This window comes from Ctenopharyngodon idella, chromosome 13 (genome assembly GCF_019924925.1).
Source record: "Ctenopharyngodon idella isolate HZGC_01 chromosome 13, HZGC01, whole genome shotgun sequence".
Taxonomy (NCBI): domain Eukaryota; kingdom Metazoa; phylum Chordata; class Actinopteri; order Cypriniformes; family Xenocyprididae; genus Ctenopharyngodon; species Ctenopharyngodon idella.
In genome coordinates this window covers 24368523-24387933 of record NC_067232.1, presented here as the reverse complement: position 1 = coordinate 24387933, position 19411 = coordinate 24368523, and the positions used below count along the sequence as shown (strand labels likewise).

The 19411-nt window shown below is 37.6% G+C and overlaps 1 protein-coding gene across 7 annotated transcripts in view; it reads left to right on the top strand.

The window, feature by feature from the left end:
* The window catches only part of lingo2b (leucine rich repeat and Ig domain containing 2b), a 32754-nt gene extending 13343 nt beyond the window's left edge, over positions 1-19411 (top strand). For 5 of the 7 annotated variants that reach the window (XM_051918204.1, XM_051918207.1, XM_051918205.1 and 2 more), the window contains exon 2: positions 16860-19411. In XM_051918204.1, coding sequence (XP_051774164.1) covers positions 16860-18695 — 1836 coding nt within the window. In that variant the 3' untranslated portion in view covers positions 18696-19411. Of the gene's footprint in view, positions 1-9230; positions 9380-13920; positions 15599-16859 lie in introns of those variants that run through there. The other 2 variants (XM_051918211.1, XM_051918210.1) reach the window with 2 other exon arrangements.

Genomic DNA, 19411 nt, shown 5'->3' with positions numbered 1-19411 from the left:
GAGATATCAAGCTCAAATTTGGAACACAACTTGTTTAGATTTATGGCTTTGATTTTCTTGCAGATTTACAGTAAAACATGTTTTTAAAAATATATATTTCATATAAAAATTAAAAAATAGTATTTTTGTTCATTTTTCATAACAATAAACGTAAAATTATGTAACTTTTTTTAAGTTAACTTTTTTTCACTTCAGCAATAATTTGCCAAGTGTCATCTTTTAAAAGAGATCAAAATTAAAGGGATGGTTCACCCAAAAATGAAAATTATTCCATGATTTACTCACCCTCAAGCCGTCCTAGGTGTATATGACTTGTATATATATGTATATATCTTCTTTCAGATGAACACAATCCGAGATATATTTAAAAATATCCTTAGTCCTCCAAGGACTATAATGGTTGTGAATGGTAGGCCAAATTCTGAAGACAGAAAAAATGCATCCATCCATAAAAAAATGAATCCATACGACTCCAGAGGGTTAATAAAGGCCTTTTGAAGCGAAGGGATGCGTTTTTGTAAGAAAAATATCCATATTTAAAACTTTATATATTCAAACAACTAGCTTCCGGTGAACAACCGCACGCAGAATGTGCCAAATGAGTGACCCGTGACGTGATGTATGACGCAGGATGTAGGAGTATCGTAAGCTTAGACGCCTCTCATGGTTCAAACAAATAGGGCTGTGCAACAAACTCAAGCTCCTCTTCTCTTATATCGAAATCATCCGACATTTCTCTTTAAAATTTCTCGTTTTAAACTTCTAATTCGTGACCGGTGTTTTGTTTTGCTCTCTCCTCTGCGCCTCTGTATTCGTCATTGCGTCATCGCGTCAGGTCAAAGGTTGCTCTTCCGCTCAAATTGACGTGTGCAGTATGCATACGGTCATCCGAAGCTAGAAGCTAGTTATTTGAATTTATGAAGTTCTAAATATGGATATTTTTCTTACAAAAATGCATCCCTTCACTTCAAAAGGCCTTTATTAACCCTCTGGAGTCGTATGGATGAATTTTTTAAGGATGGATGCATTTTTTTTTTTGAAAAAATTATAATCCTTGAAGGACTAAGGATATCTTTAAATATATCTTGGATTGTGTTCGCCTGAAAGAAGATAGTCATATACACCTAGGATGACTTGAGGGTGAGTAAATCATGGAATAATTTTCATTTTTGGGTGAACTATCCCTTTAAGTCTGTGCTCTAAAGCATTGAAAATTTATGACATTTTAAGTTGGAAATTTTATTTTGCTCATTTTACTATGCTCAAAAAGTGAATAAATGGATTATAACTACAGCGTGAATATAATTTATATTAAATTATAATTTATAATTTAGCACCAGAGGGATAAATGGTATTGGCCAAAATTTAATATATACATAATTGCACATGCTCATTGCCCCTGGTTTGCCCTAGTGGGGATTCTCTCACCTGTAAATGATCATGGGAAACCTGGAACGTAGTTGGATCGGAACAATTACAAAACTCTTGAAGCAGGAAGGGATTAGATATTAAGCTGAAAGATTTATTTTATGTTAGGCTGATTTGAGTTTCTTCTGTCAAATATTACGGCACAGGGCCCACTGACCTAAATATTAGCACCGGAGATATTTTCACTTCCTATTTTGCTATGACAATAGTTTTATGAAAGCTTCCAGAAGGCAGAGCAGCTCACATATACTTTCTAAGCCAACTAATATTCACAATTAAACAGATTCTTTATACTGTCAGAAGTATGACATGAAGAAAAAAAAAGTTCCTGTCTGACTAAGCAAGTGTTTTTGCTTTTTAATTAGGCTTCCTTTCAAAGTGCCGATTGCTCTGCTTCAACTCCACTGGCCCTGATGGCCTCCAGGAGCTTCCTGAGCGTCCTCTAGGGAGAACGCACACTAGCAGACTTTTTTTTTTTTTTAATTTATTCCCCCCGTTAATGCTATGAGTCATCTTTGAATAACTAGTTTTTGAATAGCTCCTTTTTCAATATTTCTAAAGGAAAGGATTTTTTTGTTCATATTCAGGCCAGTTCCATTGTAATTGTGCCTGAATGAACTGTAAAAAGGCTTTCTGTGGTTCAACCTTACATCTGCATGCATGCAGTTCACACTCTCAGTGCTACCAACCACTGGGTTCGTTCTCGCTGTTTTTGTTAATATATTTGTTTCTCTGACTGTTGTTACTTAACGCAATGCTGCACGGGAGAATGAGGTCATATATTTGTTCCTCCAGCTCACTTGTTAGCTTGTTTGGGGACAAACAGTTCTCAAAGAGCTGAAGCCTGATAACTATCTCAGTAATCTGCATTATGTGCATGAATTAGCATATATCAGGCAGCAAACTAAATATGCATGTGGATGGATGTGTGGCTGCGTCAGTCATGTCTGTATGTGAGATTTTGTGAGCTTTTGGCAGTTCTGTCAAGTTGCTGTGAAACTTATGCAGCTATTGCCAAAGTAATTTCACTTAGTGTTTCACTTCACTTATTTTAAATTAAAATGCTTGACCAGTACCTACACTCTCAGGAAACAGGGACAAAAGTTGTCACTGGGGTGGTACTCTTTTAAAAGGTATATCTTTGTACCTGAAGAGTGTATATTAGTACCTTAAAGTTGCATTTTGTTAATGCTGGGTTAAAAACAACCTAAGTTGGGTTGAAAATGGACTAACCCAGCGATTGGGTTGTCTTAACCCAGCGGTTGGGTTAAATGTTTGCCCAACCTGCTGGGCAGTTTTATTTAACCCAATTGTTTAATTATTATTCATTAAACTTATTAATAAATGTTCATTTCCAACATATTTTGGGTTAATTTTAAGCAAGAAATACAGTAATTTTTAAACAACAGTTGAGTTAAATAAAACTACCCAGCAGGTTGGGTCAAACATTTAACCCAACCATTGGGTTAGTCCATTTTCAACCCAACTTGGGTTGTTTTTAACCCAGCATTTTTTAGAGCGTATCAAAAGTAGTGTACATATTAGTACCTAAATGGTACACATTAGAACCTTTTTAAAGGGTGGCGTCCCAGTGACAGCTTTTGTATCATTTTTTCTGAAAGTGTACTATTAAGTACGCTACAATTATTTAGAAATATTACAAGGGTGATGCAATGATATTTTAGGGGAAGATGTGCCAGTCTAATCCACTTGTCTGCAAATCAGTTTATGTTTTTTTGTTGGTGGCAGTGGTTGTTGCAGCATCTTTATCCATCCAAGTGCCAGGATTTCATGCCAGAGCTGGTTTGGACTCATAATGGTAATGCACTCTATGCAATCAGAAACAGACTGTTCTCAAGAGCTTCTTAGAGCAGCTGATTCAATTCCCTGGAAATGCCAAGCAAGGATAGATGTTCTGACTCGCCACCAAGAGTAAAGTGTCCTCATGAGGGTGACCACCAAAATCCTAGGAAAATATTTTGTAGTTGCCATGACCCAAAGATGTTACCAATTGACCTTTCGCAAAGACACGCCCCCTTAGTTACTGTTGCTTTGTCCGATAAGCCATGTGCTCTCACGCCACACAACATGTTCTCACAAAGTGAAAAATACATCGCTGAGCAAAAAGGACACTGACAACGTGCCAACAGAGCAGGTTACTTTTGGGATGAAACAAAGCCTCAGCTTTCAAATTTTGTCATTTAAAAAAAAAAAAAAAAATCAAACAATAAATACTGTTTTGTGGCTCTTTAATGTGTCATGACAGATCGCTGTAGCGTCTCAGTACAAGAGGCACGTGAACCGATCATCTCTTCCTTTCAGTAATAAACATGAATTAACATTAGAAGGTACTCTATGTTGTTTCAACCGCAGAAAGACATCAATACACACCATTTTAAGTTTAAGTCCACCGACGTTAATTTATTAACTCTCCTGTCTGGTTTGTTTGTCGGACAAAATGGCGGACTCAGCATCATGATTGGTCGGATCACCTGTCAATCAAACTCTCAGCGAAGGGTGAATTGGTAGTTCCTGAATTAGATTTAAATTGGAATTGCATAGGATTAGAACACTGCATTAGAACTGAATGAAGTGAAATAGAAAGAAAATATACCTCCAAGTGTATATATACAATAAAGTTTGTGAAGACAAATCTTAGTCCCCTATGGAAATCTGTACTTAATTTATAATACTATACTTATTCAAATTGCCAATTTTTGGACCATAAAACAATAATGAATTGTAATTCATTAAATTTCCTGTACTTCTAGTTCAAATTCCTATTCATCTTCCCATGGGGTGTGACCAATTCATTTCAAAATGTACAATTTTGTACAATCACTCTCTCTAAATCATGTCTTCTCACCAACTCCTGTTCTTATATCTTTGAATTTTTTTCTATTGTATCTTCATCTATTTTCTTTTCCCTTACATAATGTTTTCTCTTGAGTTTCTCTCTTTAAGATTTATATTGTATTTTGTATTTTCTGATAATTCTTTAAAGCAGACAAATTGCATATGAAAATGAATTGAAATTCTGAGAAAATATAACCCCAATAAGTATAATTTTTTACCAAAAAGGAAAGTATATCAATACAAAACTTGACAGCATTGTTTGAAATCTGTACTTAATTTACATATACATATTTATTTATGTGACCAATGTTTTGGACCAAACTGGGGAGAATTCATGAAATTCCAGTTTAAATTCTAATTCAACTTCCTGTGGGTGTGGCCAATTCAAATCAAATTCACAAAAATGCACAAAGCTGTTGCTTATACCTGGCGAACTGCTAAAGTATTAAACATTTATTTGTGCTATGGATAAGAATAATAGCCTACTGCTTATTGTGCGACTTCTTGTGGAGAGGTGTGCTGTAAATTAATAAGATTTATGGTTTTTGTGAACAATCCCATAAACAAATCCCATAAATTAGGAACCCGAGCATGGGCAAGCACCACACATTTTCTGCATGAAATGTAAATTCTTGCTTTCTGTTGTGTTTGAAAATAATTATCAAGCTTAATTATAAAGTGATTAGAGCACCTTTATTTTGAAGGAGAATTATAAAAGAAAATAAATGCAATAGGAAATAACTCTGCAGCAGCTAAGTAAACTTTCGTACACGGTTAGCATCGAGGTCCTGTGTGTGTGTGGGAGGGTGTTTGTTAATGGTGGTAAGGGTTAGTGTCTTGGTGGTGGATTTTGCCTGCAGGGTTAATTAGCATTGCAGAAGCAATGTCTGGAGGCAGTCGGCTCATCAAATCTCGCCTTTCTCCGTCTCTCACATCCCTTTCTTTTGCGTGTGTCTGTGTGTGATTGTGTACATGCAGAATATTGTGTATGCAGAGAAGAAATCAACAAGAAAGCATAAATGATGCTCCTACTACACAGTATGCCGTTGATGAGCGCACACACAGACAAATGCCAAAGGGAGGAGGAAACCTGTTGGCCAAATAAACGTGACTGCACACACATTAATGTTATTACCAGGCGCGCAGGTGGAAAGATGAATCAGTATGCCTGATTTCTTTGACTCGTTGTTTTTCTCTCATGCATTGCAACATGTTCCTCTTTTTAAATTACCTCTTCTCACCAGCTCCTGTTCTTATATCTTTGGATTATTTTTTTTCTATTGTATCTTCAACTATTTTCTCTTCCCTTACATAATATCTGTTCCCTCTGAAGGCATTTTGAGTTTCTCTCTTCAAGATTTACATTGGAGTTTTATTCTCTGATAGTTTAGAGATTGCAAATGGTTAAAGAATTGCAAAGAATTGAAAATCGGATAGAATTTTTGTGCCAAAGATTCCTATTGTTGGGAACAGTACTTTTAAGATTTTAAGATTTATTTGTTGACCAGGGTTTAGAAATATCTTGAAAGCAGGCTGACCAATAGCCATATAAAGTTAATACAGGACATAATATGGTAATATATTATATTTAATATAATAGTTGATAGTTTAATCATTTAATTAGTTGTAATAATTTCATGTAATTATTTAAATTATGTTTTAAATTATTATTATAGTGTATATATTAGTGCTGTCAAATTGATTAATAGCATCTAACATAAAAGTTTGTGTATATGTATGTATGTATGTATGTGTGTGTGTGTGTGTGTGTGTGTGTGTGTGTATACACTGTATATACACACACATATGGGTCAATGATGTGACGGGTCTTTTTTTTTTTTTGTCCAAAGGCCTTAATAATAATAATAAAAAAAACAAAGATATGACATCCAAAGTATGTAAGGTAGTACAACTAGATCTCTTTTATTGAATCCAAAAGGTTTTAAATATATTTTTCTACATATAAAGGTATTTTAAAGATTTTGAAGTGTCAAAAGGTAATTCGGTTTAACCGTCCAAAGGCCAATACAGCCATTTCATTTGTGATTAAAATATCTTAAAAAGTAATAAATGTATATATTTTTATTCTGGCATGATTTTATAACATCATATATCAACATAGTGGAAAATGGTATTAAAATTATGTGTAGAAGTCGTTGCTTTGTTATGAGAAAGAATGTCCGGAAAAATACATTTCATTGATGTTATTCGGAGTAACCAATGTAAAGGGACCATTTTGGATCAAGTCATGCGGTCAGTATCATGTGACAGGATGACATCATTCAGACACCAGCAAAGTAACTGTCTTTTAACTATTTGAAAAATTCATGTTTTCAGGTCATTCTGTACAACTGCTATAAAACATGGAAAATGTTGTAATATTTTAAAAACTTGCACTAAATATAAAATGTTTGATTGTCCTTTTGCTAGCTAGCTATAGATATTAGCCTGTTAGCATTGTTTGAAAATATCGTAATTTGGTATAACCAAAAGTGTCATTCAGTAAAACTGAAATTTTGGTTAAACCGAATAACTTTTTTGGTGACATATTTTGTCCATCTTGTAGAAAATGACAAAAGCAGTGTTAATTGATTATAAAAACCACATAATTTCATTAACACTTAATAAAACTTCAAAATTAACTATCTCCATTATGTTTTTTTTTACACTTTTAAAAATTTGTCAGTTTTCTTATTTGTCAATGACCCATATACAGTATATAAATGTAATAAAAAAAAAAAAAAATATATATATATATATATATATACACACATACATACACACACGGATATATTATGTAAACAAACTTATGTTAGATGCTATTAATTGCGATTAATCAATTTGACAGCACTAGTAATATATATATATATATATGATTATGTATACACTCCTGGGCAAAAAAACAATTTTAGTGGTCTTTTAATGGTCTTAACCATTTTAATTACAAATCATTGGTCAGGAAATTAGCAAGAATTGCACAAATATGTAAATAAAGTAACTTAGAACGGAATAGCCTTCCCCTTTGTTTACTTTAAATGTTTAAGCTGTGTTGGTAAACTTGCAGACAGCTTTTTACAGGAAGAAGAATCAGTGTTGTTCAAACCATTCATGAGTAGTTGAAAAATGTCTCCCAGTTAGTTTGAGTTTAATGTGAGACCAAATATTCACTATAGGGTTCAAATCTGGACTCTGACCAGTCCAAAACATTGACAAAATTCAGGCAGGAGCATTGTCTTGTTGAAAAACATTCCTCTTTAGATAACAACTTTTCATTGGTGGGAAGCAAGCATTCTGCAACATTCTCCTGTACTCCAAAGCATCAAATGACTTTTCCCAGTGAAGTAGCTCACCAATACCAGCAGCTAAAAAGATCCCCCACACAATGACACCTCTTCCCCCATGCTTCACTGTGGTAGAGCTGCTTTTATTATTATATTTCTCACCAGATTTCCGAAGACATCGCTCTGAAGCATCACCATGCAACTCGTGTTTCATTGTGATTCACTCCACACAACTCTGCTGAATCAAACTTCCCATACTCTGCCAAAAACTTCAATCTGTCTTTGATGTTTTTCTGAGACAGCAGTGGCGTTTTAAGTAGTGCATTTGCTTAAATTTAGCTAATTTCCTGACCAATGATTTGTGGTTAAGACAATCAAAAGCTTAGTGTTTAGTCATTTTGGGCTTTTTTCTGCCCAGAAGTGTGTGTGTCTGTGTGTTATATAAGTAACACTTCTGCTAATCGACCAACTATCCAAAGCCATTTTTTCTCAAAACGACAAATACTGAGTAAATATTGAGCTATGAATGAGCTTTATGTGGATAAACATTTGTGTGCTTGTACTTTATTAGTATCTTAAAAGTCCTGTCATTTGAAGAACAAATGCTGACAGGCTTGACAAATGCACCATAAATTAAGGCATCAGCAGCTGAGCCCAGACACCCTACTGATTGTGTACTGAATGTCCGTTAAGCATAAACACATTGCATCAGCCCTGCCAGCGAGACAGCCTCAGACGTACACAAACACGAGCGCACGCATAAACATACTCATTTATACCAATAAGGATAGCTGACAGCATGCAAACATGCAGGAAATACTGTATTCCCCCACTTCCTTCTTGTAGGGGAAACAGCCATCCTAATGGCACAGCAACTCAAATGAGTGAAGCTACACACTCCGGCAAAATCATTTGGGTATTATTAAAGCATTCAGTGGATTCTCACCTGAGCTCTAGGGATATGAAACATTCAGAGATAAGGACTTGATTGACAGCTCGGTTGCCATGGGTGCAGAGCTACACGGGGTTTCAGTCTTGTGCAATGTGAGAGACGTGTGAAGAAGCGAATGTGTAATAACGCAGAGATCAATAGCTGGAGTCAATAGAGCTCCACTGGGCTGGATCAGAGCATCGCAGAGATACTACAGCACGCTGTCTGAAAGCGACACGCAGCGAACACACACAGCCCGTGGCACCTACATTTAGACACCTCTGTATGAAATGATCACCAAATGTAGTTCAAGCTCATGCTGTAGTGCTGAATTAAACATGAGATCCAAAGACCCCGAAGGATCAAGGTCAGCACGCACACGCTCTCCACCACATGTTCCCGCTCATATACACGCTGATATATGTACATATGCATGCTTTCGATGCTTCACAAACATACTCCCCAACAAACTTTCCCTTTTTCCCTTCAGTCTCGGATAACTCAGACACATACGCACATGCACCCGCTGGGAGATGGGACACTGCGCTCTCAGTGGCTGTGGTGGTTTCACTCAATGAAAAATGGATGAGACTAAAATTAGATAAACTAAAATTAGACCAAGTTAATCTGCAGAATGTCCTCAAAGTAAGAGAAACCGCAGGCTTCACAATCTCGGTCTGTGAAAGCGAGACAGACACTGATGTAGAGCGATGAGGAGACACGGCCGGATTGTTTTCCACAGCTCACCTGCAACGCTTGAGGAAACGCTCTGATCTTTACTTTGATACGCTAGAGAGGACGCAGAAGGTTTTTGATACTCGCATGCTCACAGCAAAAATCAAGGAGTTTTACTAGTGATGTCTGTTTGTTGTCTGTATGGAGGGTAAGCAGCTGTTAAATTGGACGTTCTGGTATCTTTGACCCAAAAAAAGAAAAAGAAAATATATATTTTGTCAGTTTGTCAATACATTCCTTTTATGTTCCAGTTCAGTCAACACACTTTATCTACATTGCATTGAGCAAGTTTACTGGCAGAAACAAACTTTTAACCGTTATGCATCCCTGGCGAACACTAGGTATATTCTCTAGCCCAAAATATAATATTAGATCTGATAAATATTTACTTTTAAGTTGACAATATATTTTTTCTATGCATCATTAGAGTACTGTTAGGGTTTGTTTACATGACAATAATGTAAAAACAAACAAAAAAACAAAGTTTTTTCTTTGTATAGATGACCAGTGTTGGGGGTAACGCATTAGAAGTAACTTGAGGGCCCGTATTTATCAAGCCTTTGAGAATTACTCACAAGAACACTGCTAAGAATTGACTTGAGAGTAAAAAAATTCTTGGTATCTCGGTCATAATTTTAGTGAAGTGTAGGACTAAATCTTAAGTCATATGCTGCGTCCCAATTCGCCTACTTCTACTACGCCCTAAAAGTGTGTACTCTTTTTGTGAACAAAAGGTACATACTTTTGAGTGTGTAGCAAAAGAGTAGACAAGCTTTGGGACATACTATCATGTCATACAATTGCGTCTTTGCTCTCTGTCGCATCCTGTCCCCGTAAACTGGCCTGTCAATCATCTTACATCCTCCACCATATTTCATTTAGTTAATTTCCTACCGTATCAGAGAGAAATGCAGTAGCACGTTGATCTGCAGTCGTGGGTCTTTCATGTGGAGACTCCTCATATGCATAATAATGCATTTAAAAGTTAATAGCCAATCGGATCTTTATAAAAGTCCACATTGGTACTGCAGATGAAATATAACACGGATAACATTAAATAAATATTTTCTATCAGGTTAAACTGATTATTAGTCACTCAAACCTCTCACGGTCGCGCATATCCACCATGTTTTGTAGTTTTTTAACACTTTTTACTCATGTTTGTAGTTCTGAACTGAATCCTCATCCAAAGCGCAATGGGTTGTGGGCAATATTAGGCTTCATAGTGTGCACGGATCCACACTTTGAAAATCTACCGGAAATAGTAGACCATCTGGGGACTTTTGGCATACTCTTTTCAACATACTATGCTTTGGGACACACTTATTTTAATCTCACATACTATTTTGTGCTTTTTGGCTTTCCATAAAGTGTTTTTTCAGACTGGTGGAAAGAAAATATCCAAAATACAATTTTAAGTGTTTATTTTATAGCACTTTATCTATTTGCATCTATAGATTTCAATTACAGTAAATATCTTTAAAGGCCGTTTTCTCAAAATGAGTTTTTTCTCCTGCTCTGAGTCAGAAATCTCCACTTCAGCAGAACTTACATACACCAGACTTTACAGTTTTATTCCTATCTATATTCTGAAGGTTTTACAGAGGGATTTGTTGATATATAATTAGCCTGATTTTATACAACATTTTATTCCTAAAAATTATTTTTTTTCTGTCTGTTGATAGTATTTTATGGAGTGATAAAAAGAGATTCCCAAAGACAAAATTCCCTCTGTAAAAACCTTTGAATTTAATATGTCCAAAAAATTAAACAAGAATTTTGAACCTGACGTCATCCAATATTCTGATTTTTGTTCTAGAAATGTATGCAAATTAGCGCATATTAGATAACGCCTCATTTGCGTATTTAAACATAGCATTTTAGAAAATGTTTGCAATTTTTAATGTAATCAATCAGCTGGGGAAGTATGGTGATATCTATTAGTTATTTTTTTTACCCTAGTGTCTCGCCTTAAGAATATTCTCAGATAAATTCACATTGAACGGTGAAAACACCTTATTTCTGCATTGAAAAATAAGGTGGATTGACTAAACACATAATATGCATGTGCAAGACGTCACCGTTTTCACAGATTTGTGTTTTTGCAGTTTACACGGAGATGATAACTGTATCGTTTTCAAAAACTTCCACTTTGACACCCATTTTCAAATGTTTGCGTTTTCAAGCCACCAAAACGCTGTTGTCGTGTAAATGAACGGCTAAAATGCATAAAAAGCTTTCTGTTTTTAGTTGAAAACGGTGTCGTGTAAACGGCCCCTGAGATGTACCTGAATATAAAGAACTGTTGTGAATATCACCAGCCAGTTTTAAGAAAGCTGAATGAAACAGTAGCTAATTTTATGTATTTTCAATTAGTATTATAATTTTTTTTTTTATTATTATTATTGTTCAGGTTTTTATTATTAATGTATTCCTTCTGTATTGTTATTTTTTATACACTCCAAGACTGCTTTCTGTTTTATTGAATGGTTTAAAAGGGTGCCGTTTTTTTTTTTTTTTTTTTTCATATCTAGCTTCAGTTTTAAAATCACTAGCAGATTTATGGGTTCCTTCACCTTAAAAATCCCATTCAAGTGTGCAAGTGATGATCATTTAGCGTATTTCTGAGTGGTAAAGCTGTGCTCCCATGTCTGTGTGTGGTAGAAAAAGCGACAGATTGTGACTGTGAGATAAAGATTTTGTAAAAGACTGAGAAGAGTATTTGTTCTACCAAAAGCTGCTCCCCGCTGTGTGACAACATATCCTCTCATATAATGGCTTATCTCTATTCCCAAAAAGATTACTTTGTAATGATTTACTGATAAACTTTGCCTTAGAAATGCGTTTCTAATCCAGACACCTTTAGCAAGAATTACATCAACGCTCATGCTCTCCCCTGCTGCTGATACTGTCATCAGATCGGCTGGGATGAATTGAATTATTAACTCATTAAAACTTAATAAACTTCTCCTGTCAGCGAGCTGCTCCCTATAACGAACCACAGGCTTAGCGCTGCCCCCTGATGTTCCACCCAGACGCGTCCTCTGTCTTCATTCTGACACTCACGCTGGCAGGCGAACATTTGACGTGTTGCGTCGCGACAAACCTGATGGAGTTGTGAATGAAACTGAGCGCCGTCAAGGTTGAGAAATGCTGCTCTTGTGCAAGCAAGGACATTTGCAGCCACACGCCTTTAAAGGCAGCGCGAATGTGGCAGACTTCATGGCATGTATTGATATTGATTTGAAAGGAAAGCCTAGTCTTGCTCTTGCTAATCATATGAGTGTTCGAATGAGACGACCTGTGCTCGTTTGAATCATTTAGGCCAGTGCAAGGTGAAATAGATTTTTAAAGAATTTGCAGCTCGAACTCTGTCTTGGTGATTTCAACGAATTCCTGTACTTATCTATAATTTAAAAGCATTTGGTACATTTTTAAAATGTGATTTGCATTAGGTTTATACAAATAAGTATGCAAAGAAAAATACTGTAAAATATGATCTGTGTTGGGAACATTACGTTGGAAATATAATAAGTTACAGGTTACGAGTTACCCTATTTAAAATATAATAAGTAGTGTAACTTCAATTATTTTATGATTACATTTGAATCTAATTTTCTAACAAATGTTTTCAACTGTTAATCATTTTCAAACATTTAAACCAGGCAGGGTTTACCTCAACACTCAATTAGCCTACTGTCAGACTTTTGAAATTCTTTATCATTTGAACTAAGATTATAATAATTTAATTTTAAAGCACAGCCACCACAAAATCAGACTTTAGCACCTCTTTTTACTTGATCGTTCTGAGGTTAAATGATTAGTTCACTTCAGAATTCAAATTTCTTGATACTTTACTCACCCCCATGTCATCCAAGATGTTTAGGTATTTCTTTTTTTATTCAGTCGAAAAAAAAATTAAGGTGTTTGAGGAATACATTCCAGGATTTTTCTCAATACAGTGGACTTCAACGGCTACCAACGGGTTGAAGGTCCATATTGCAGTTTCAATGCAGCTTCAAAGGGCTCTACACGATCGTAGACGAGGAATAAGGGTCTAATCTAGCAAAACGTTCATTTTCTAAAAAAATATATATATACTTTTTAACCACAAATGCTCATCTTGCACTGCTCTGCGATGCGCCACGCATTACCTAATCACGTTGGAAAGGTCACGCGTGACATAGGCGGACGTACCGATCCAGTGTCTACAAAGCGAACGTGCAAAGACTAAGTCAAACAGCCTTTACAAAAAAAAAAGAAAAAAGGTAAAACAACGATGTCGGACCATTTTGAAGTTGGAGAAGAAAATGAGACCTTTCCAACGTGATTACGTAATGCGTGGCGCATCACAGAGCAGTGCAAGATGAGCATTTGTGGTTAAAAGTATATAAATTTTACAGTTTATTTTAGAAAATGACTGATTGTTTCACTAGATAAGACCCTTATTCCTCAGCTGGGATCGTGTAGAACCTTTTGAAGCTGCATTGAAACAATTTGGACCTTCAACCCGTTGATCCCCAGGGAAGTCCATTATATGGAGAAAAATCCTGGAATGTTTTCTTCAAAAACCTCTTTTTGACTGAAGAAAGAAAGACAAACATCTTAGATGACATGGGGGTGAGTAAATTATCAGGAAATTTGAATTCTGAAGTGAACTAATCCTTTAAATACAGATTTCTGGATGAAATGATTTTTAAATTTCCAGCAATGGAACGCATTTTTATCACTTGCCATGGTGGCAACTCTCAGACAGGTTGTAGCCTAAAGCTTTCAGGGGCGATGTGGATTGATGTAATTGGCAGACGTAGTGCTCTGCAAATTCAAACGAGAGCCAATTAACAGCATCAGAATAGCATCTCTTTAATAATCGGCCTTTAAATGGCAGGAGGCATCGTGCACATCAAAAACCGACAAAGAAACAAATATTTGCTGCTAACGTATTCTAGCTTTCTAGAGAAAATATTCAGATGTAACCCTATTTGTAATCGATAACATTTACTAACTGTAATTTAATTACACAGTTTTTTCTCAGTAACTGTTACAGATTACAGTTACATTTATTTTGTAATTAAATTACGTAACGCTACGTTACTCCCCAACACTGATTATCATTGACATAGTGAAGCCACATGTCTAAATTAGGCCTATTCAGTACATTAGAGGGAAATAGACACCATTATTCAGTGCATGCAGGTCAATCTGTAGCTATATTGGTTATGAGAGTGCTCCACGGTGGCTTACCAGTTCACTGAAAACTGTCTGCCCTATTTTTCAGCCCAAAATTATGACCACTTCTCTTTAGGGCCATTTTGGAGCAATAAAGGGAAAAAGATTCCTTTATGATTTCATACTATTACTAATTAATTGAGAGTATGTGCACGTAACCTTTCCCCAAACAATGCTTTGATAGTTATATTTTCAAAGCAATTACTACTCTCATGTCTCTTTCATGAGAAACACATGATCTTGTAGTATGAAACAGTGTGCATTGTGTCTAAGGGGACATTTAAAAGATTGAAAAACAGCCTAAAAGCGAGAAGCATTTATAATCAGAGCTTCTGGAACGGTCAGAGGATGTTATGAGATGTAATTATCCAAAGCTTTGGCTTCTTCGATGGAAAACATTCATTTTTAATTGCAATGCTAAATGGTTGTAGTTTAGATGCAGGTTTAAATGATGCATTCTCATGCAAGATAGATACCTCATAACATGTAAAAGTTCCCTTGCTGGTGATCCTTATGTGAGAGGCTTTAACTGTCTGTTTGATTTTTATATTGTTTGAAATAAGGGGTGTATTGCAACCCATTTCATGTTGGTAGGGAAAGTCAGTCAATGAATTAGTATAACAAGCGGTTAAATTGTCATTATATAAAAACATACAATTAAAATATCTCCTTTTTTTTTTTTCCTTTATCTGATTTTATATTGTTATGGCTATTTTATTGTCTTTGTTTTACAGCTCCTATCTGCTCTAATTATTTGGTGATTTTTACATAGGCATAAAACATTTAAACAGATACGGTTAAAGTCAGTCTATGTATCTGATTTAAATTACACATTTGTGATCCAAATCTAACAGACCTGTGGAATGCCTGCCTTTTGCTTTCCTCCATTATTGATTTCGATTGGCAAAGCAAGACTTGTGCCAAGGGAGCATGGGGTTTCCATGGTTATGGCATGTTTGGAGAAGTCTTTCTGAAAGCAGGTTTTGTGTGTGTGTGTGTGTGTGTGTGAGTGTGCGTATGAGAGACAGAGAAAGAGACGATCGATGCACCACAGGGTTCCTATCAGCTAGAATCAGGAGAGGTCTTGCACAGAGGAGGTGTTGGGAAATTGGGATGGAACAAAGGACCTGAAGTGCATGTATGTGCATTATAGGGGTCATTCTACAAAATGCAGGCTTATTTGTGTCCGTCGTACTGCATGTACAAAAGTTATAATAAATAGCTGTTGCCAACTTATCGAACATTTTTATAAACATTAATAAAAAAAATCTAGTTACTTGTAGTTTATGTTTTTCTTCTCCTTGCTATTTTGATAAATATTTAGGGAATATTTTGCTTTAATTCTGTCTCTACATTTTTTCATATAATCAAAAGATTGTGTCACTATAGGTTTAAACAAAAAGTTTAAAAACAAGCAGCTTTGTCATGCAGAAATACAGGTAATATCATAGCCTATACGGGGTGGGTATTTTGTTGGACAACGAGGGCATATCAATAAACTATTCCTTATATCCCAACATATCCCAATGAATATGAAATTTAGCTTGAGATAGGGCCGTAACCACCGTAGACATTGAGTCTCCCAAATAAATAGAAATGGTCAAATTGTCCCCCCCAATATTTGATATTCTTGATGCTGCTCTCCATTACACACGCTCTGTTTATTGTTAGAATGACATGTTTCAAAAGTTAAATTCTTAGGCTGGTCTGTCTTAGCGGTCTAACTTTGCTCGTCAATGTTGAAATGGTGGCCAATCAGATCAAAGAAGGCGGGGCTTACCGTTCACTGAAGACGAGTGTGAATTCCAACGTGACGCTTTAGGTTTTAAAGTGTAAGAGTGCATAGTAAGATATAAGTAGCTAAACATTTAATATCTGACAACTATTTTACGATAGATAATGTTCAACAACCCACAGTAAAATATAATGATGCAAACTAGGCCTACTTGTTTTTTTTCCCCTCAAATTTCTCCATTTTGAATTGAAAATATTCTATAATTTACATGATCCATGTCATTCATAACTGAATGTAAGGGGACAATTTAATTTAGAATTTTTGACAAATTAGACATGCAAATAAGAGCAAACGTGTGCATATTCTGAAATAAAATATTATGTGCAAGAAGTTTAAATGGATTACTTAACTAGGCTACAATTAGACTTTATTCCCTTAAAAAATTATGTTCAAGACATGATTACAGCCTTGGCCTGAGATACCAAAATGTAATTTGCTTCAGAATGTCAAACAATTTACATTTTTTTCTTGTAGAAAAACCCAATTGGTAGAATGACCCATAGTCTCAGAGAATATATATGTAGATGTTTAAATTACCTTGAGTGACTAAACATGCAGCCATATCTCTTACTGATATCATTTCATCTCTGTTTTCTCTCTGTAGGTGGCCATGCTGTTCTCTCCGTTCTTGTGTGCTCTGGGGCTCTCCCTCCTGCCACTCCTCCTGTTTCAGTGCCCCGCCCACGCCTGCCCTGCCCGCTGCGAGTGCTCTGTGCCCACGCGTTCTGTGTCATGCCATCGCAGGAAGTTAGCGCAGGTGCCTGAGGGCATCCCTATAGAGACGAGGGCATTGGACCTCAGTAAAAACCGGCTGCGCATTGTGACTCCACAGAACTTCTCCTCGCTGCTATTGCTGGAGGAGCTGGATCTCAGCAACAACCTGCTGTCATCTGTTGAACCCGGCAGCTTTCGCGCCCAGCCGCGGCTGCGCTCCCTCCGGCTGCGCAGCAATCAGCTGACTCTCCTGCCGCGTGGGGCACTGGCTGGCCTCAGTGAGCTCACTCTGCTGGATGTCAGCCAAAACCGTCTTGTTATTCTGCTGGACTACGGCTTTGAGGAGCAGCGGAGGCTGCGGGTACTAGAGCTGAGTGATAATGAGCTAGTGTTTATTGCCCCACGGGCGTTCAGTGGCCTGGCGTCCCTGCGCTCTCTGACGCTGCAGCGCTGCAACCTGAGCACAGTGCCCACACATGCTCTCGCACATCTGCACGGCCTGACCATCTTGCGGTTGCGCGACTTGGGCATCGCGGAGCTTCAAGCACACGCCTTTAAGGGTCTGCCGCGACTAAAACACCTGGAAGTGGACCGCTGGCCTTTGTTAGAGGGGTTTCCGACCTCCACTTTGCAGGGGCTGAACCTCAGCACACTGTCCATTACCCACACCAACTTGACGTCCGTGCCAGCTGTGACGCATCTGTTGTATCTAACACATCTCAACCTGTCTTACAGCCGTATACGGGTCCTGCCAGCAGGGTGGTTGCGGGGAATGGACCGACTGGAAGTTGTACGTGTGCGACAGGCTAACCTGCTCAGTGTGGAACCTCAAGCCTTTCAAGGAGCCTCCTCGCTGCGTATTCTTGACCTTTGTTACAACCGTCTCTCCACGCTTGAGAGGAGCGTTTTCCCTGCTTCCGAGGCCCTGCAGAATCTTCTGATTGGTCAGAACCCGCTAGTGTGCGACTGCCGTCTACGCTGGCTCCTGGAGAGGACTCCACCTTTGCTGTACGGGGATGTTCAACCTGAATGTAGTGCTCCTGCCCCCTTGGCTGGGAAGCCTCTTAGGGACCTGGCAGAAAATCAAAATCAAATCTCTCGCTATGTTATCTGCACCAAACCCAGGGTCATCTCCATGGCAACTTACCCGGCACAGGCGGAAGAAGGGCAGAGAGCTTGGCTATATTGCAGTGCGGACGGGGCTCCACCGCCCTCTGTGTCATGGCTGACACCGCACAGGCGGCACATTACCACAAAGAGTACGGGAAGAGTGGTGGTCCACACCAATGGCTCACTGGAGTTCCGCATGGCAGAGCCTCAGGATAGCGGCATGTATGTGTGTGTGGCATCGAACCCAGCGGGCAATGCTACTCTGTCTGTAATGCTCGCTGTTAAAAGCTCGGGAATCAGGGACAGAGCCCTTTACGCCAACCGCAGCTTTCTTTTTGACCCCGACTACAACAGCTCCTTGATTAATGGCACAGAGGAATACACCATCAGGGTAGTGCTGGACTTCACCACCATCCTGGTCTCCACAGCAATGGGCTGCCTCAGCTTCCTAGGCGTCGTTTTGTTCTGTTTCTTGTTGTTGTTTGCATGGAGCCGCGGCAAAGGGAAGCACAGAGGAAGCGTGGACATTCAATATGTCCCACGAAAGAGGAAAGGTGCAAACTCAGAACTTACAGAAACAAGCGGGCCCAGACGAGTCAACATGAAGATGATCTGAACTTCTTAACTAGCCGAGGATTTCACGGGTTGCATGGTTACGTGTGTGTCTGTTGGACTTTGTGAGTCTTTGGGTATATGTGCTGCAAAAGATGCAAAGGATGTATTAAATCATGAGAGTTTACATGTGGTATCCCAATGAAAAGAAAGCAAAAGAAAAACACCAAACCATATAATGCGCGTCTTCTGCGATGCTTTGTCTGTGGAAAGCATTATTTGGACAGTGCAGACGTGATTTAGTTCAAGTTGTTGTATATATTTCATATTGTGGGAAAGAATGGTATATTTCTATATATATGAATATATCTATTTACAGATACATTACAATTACCTTTCAAAACGCTGCAAAAACTCAAGTTGTCTTCCCCAATAAGCAAAGTATCTACTGGAAAAAGCCTCGGCAGTGCTGTGTTGTGAAGTGTTTGGTTTTGCTCAGAATTCCTGTTCTCCTGGGACATCCTCTTCTTAGCAGAACCTCCGGGGGAACCGGAGAGTTTTCTGCCATTTTGTTGTAAAGATGTTAAAATGCAAGAAGCCGCTTGACATGGTGGGTTCCAGGGGCTGTATTTGTGACTCAGTGGAAGTCTGTGGAACTGTGTGAAAATGTTCTTTTCTTTTCTTATGTTCTGTCAAATGCTGCTCAAATGTTTTTACATTCTAAATATCTTGTTATATTTTCCAAAGAAAATAAATATAAATCGTACAGCTTGAAAAGTG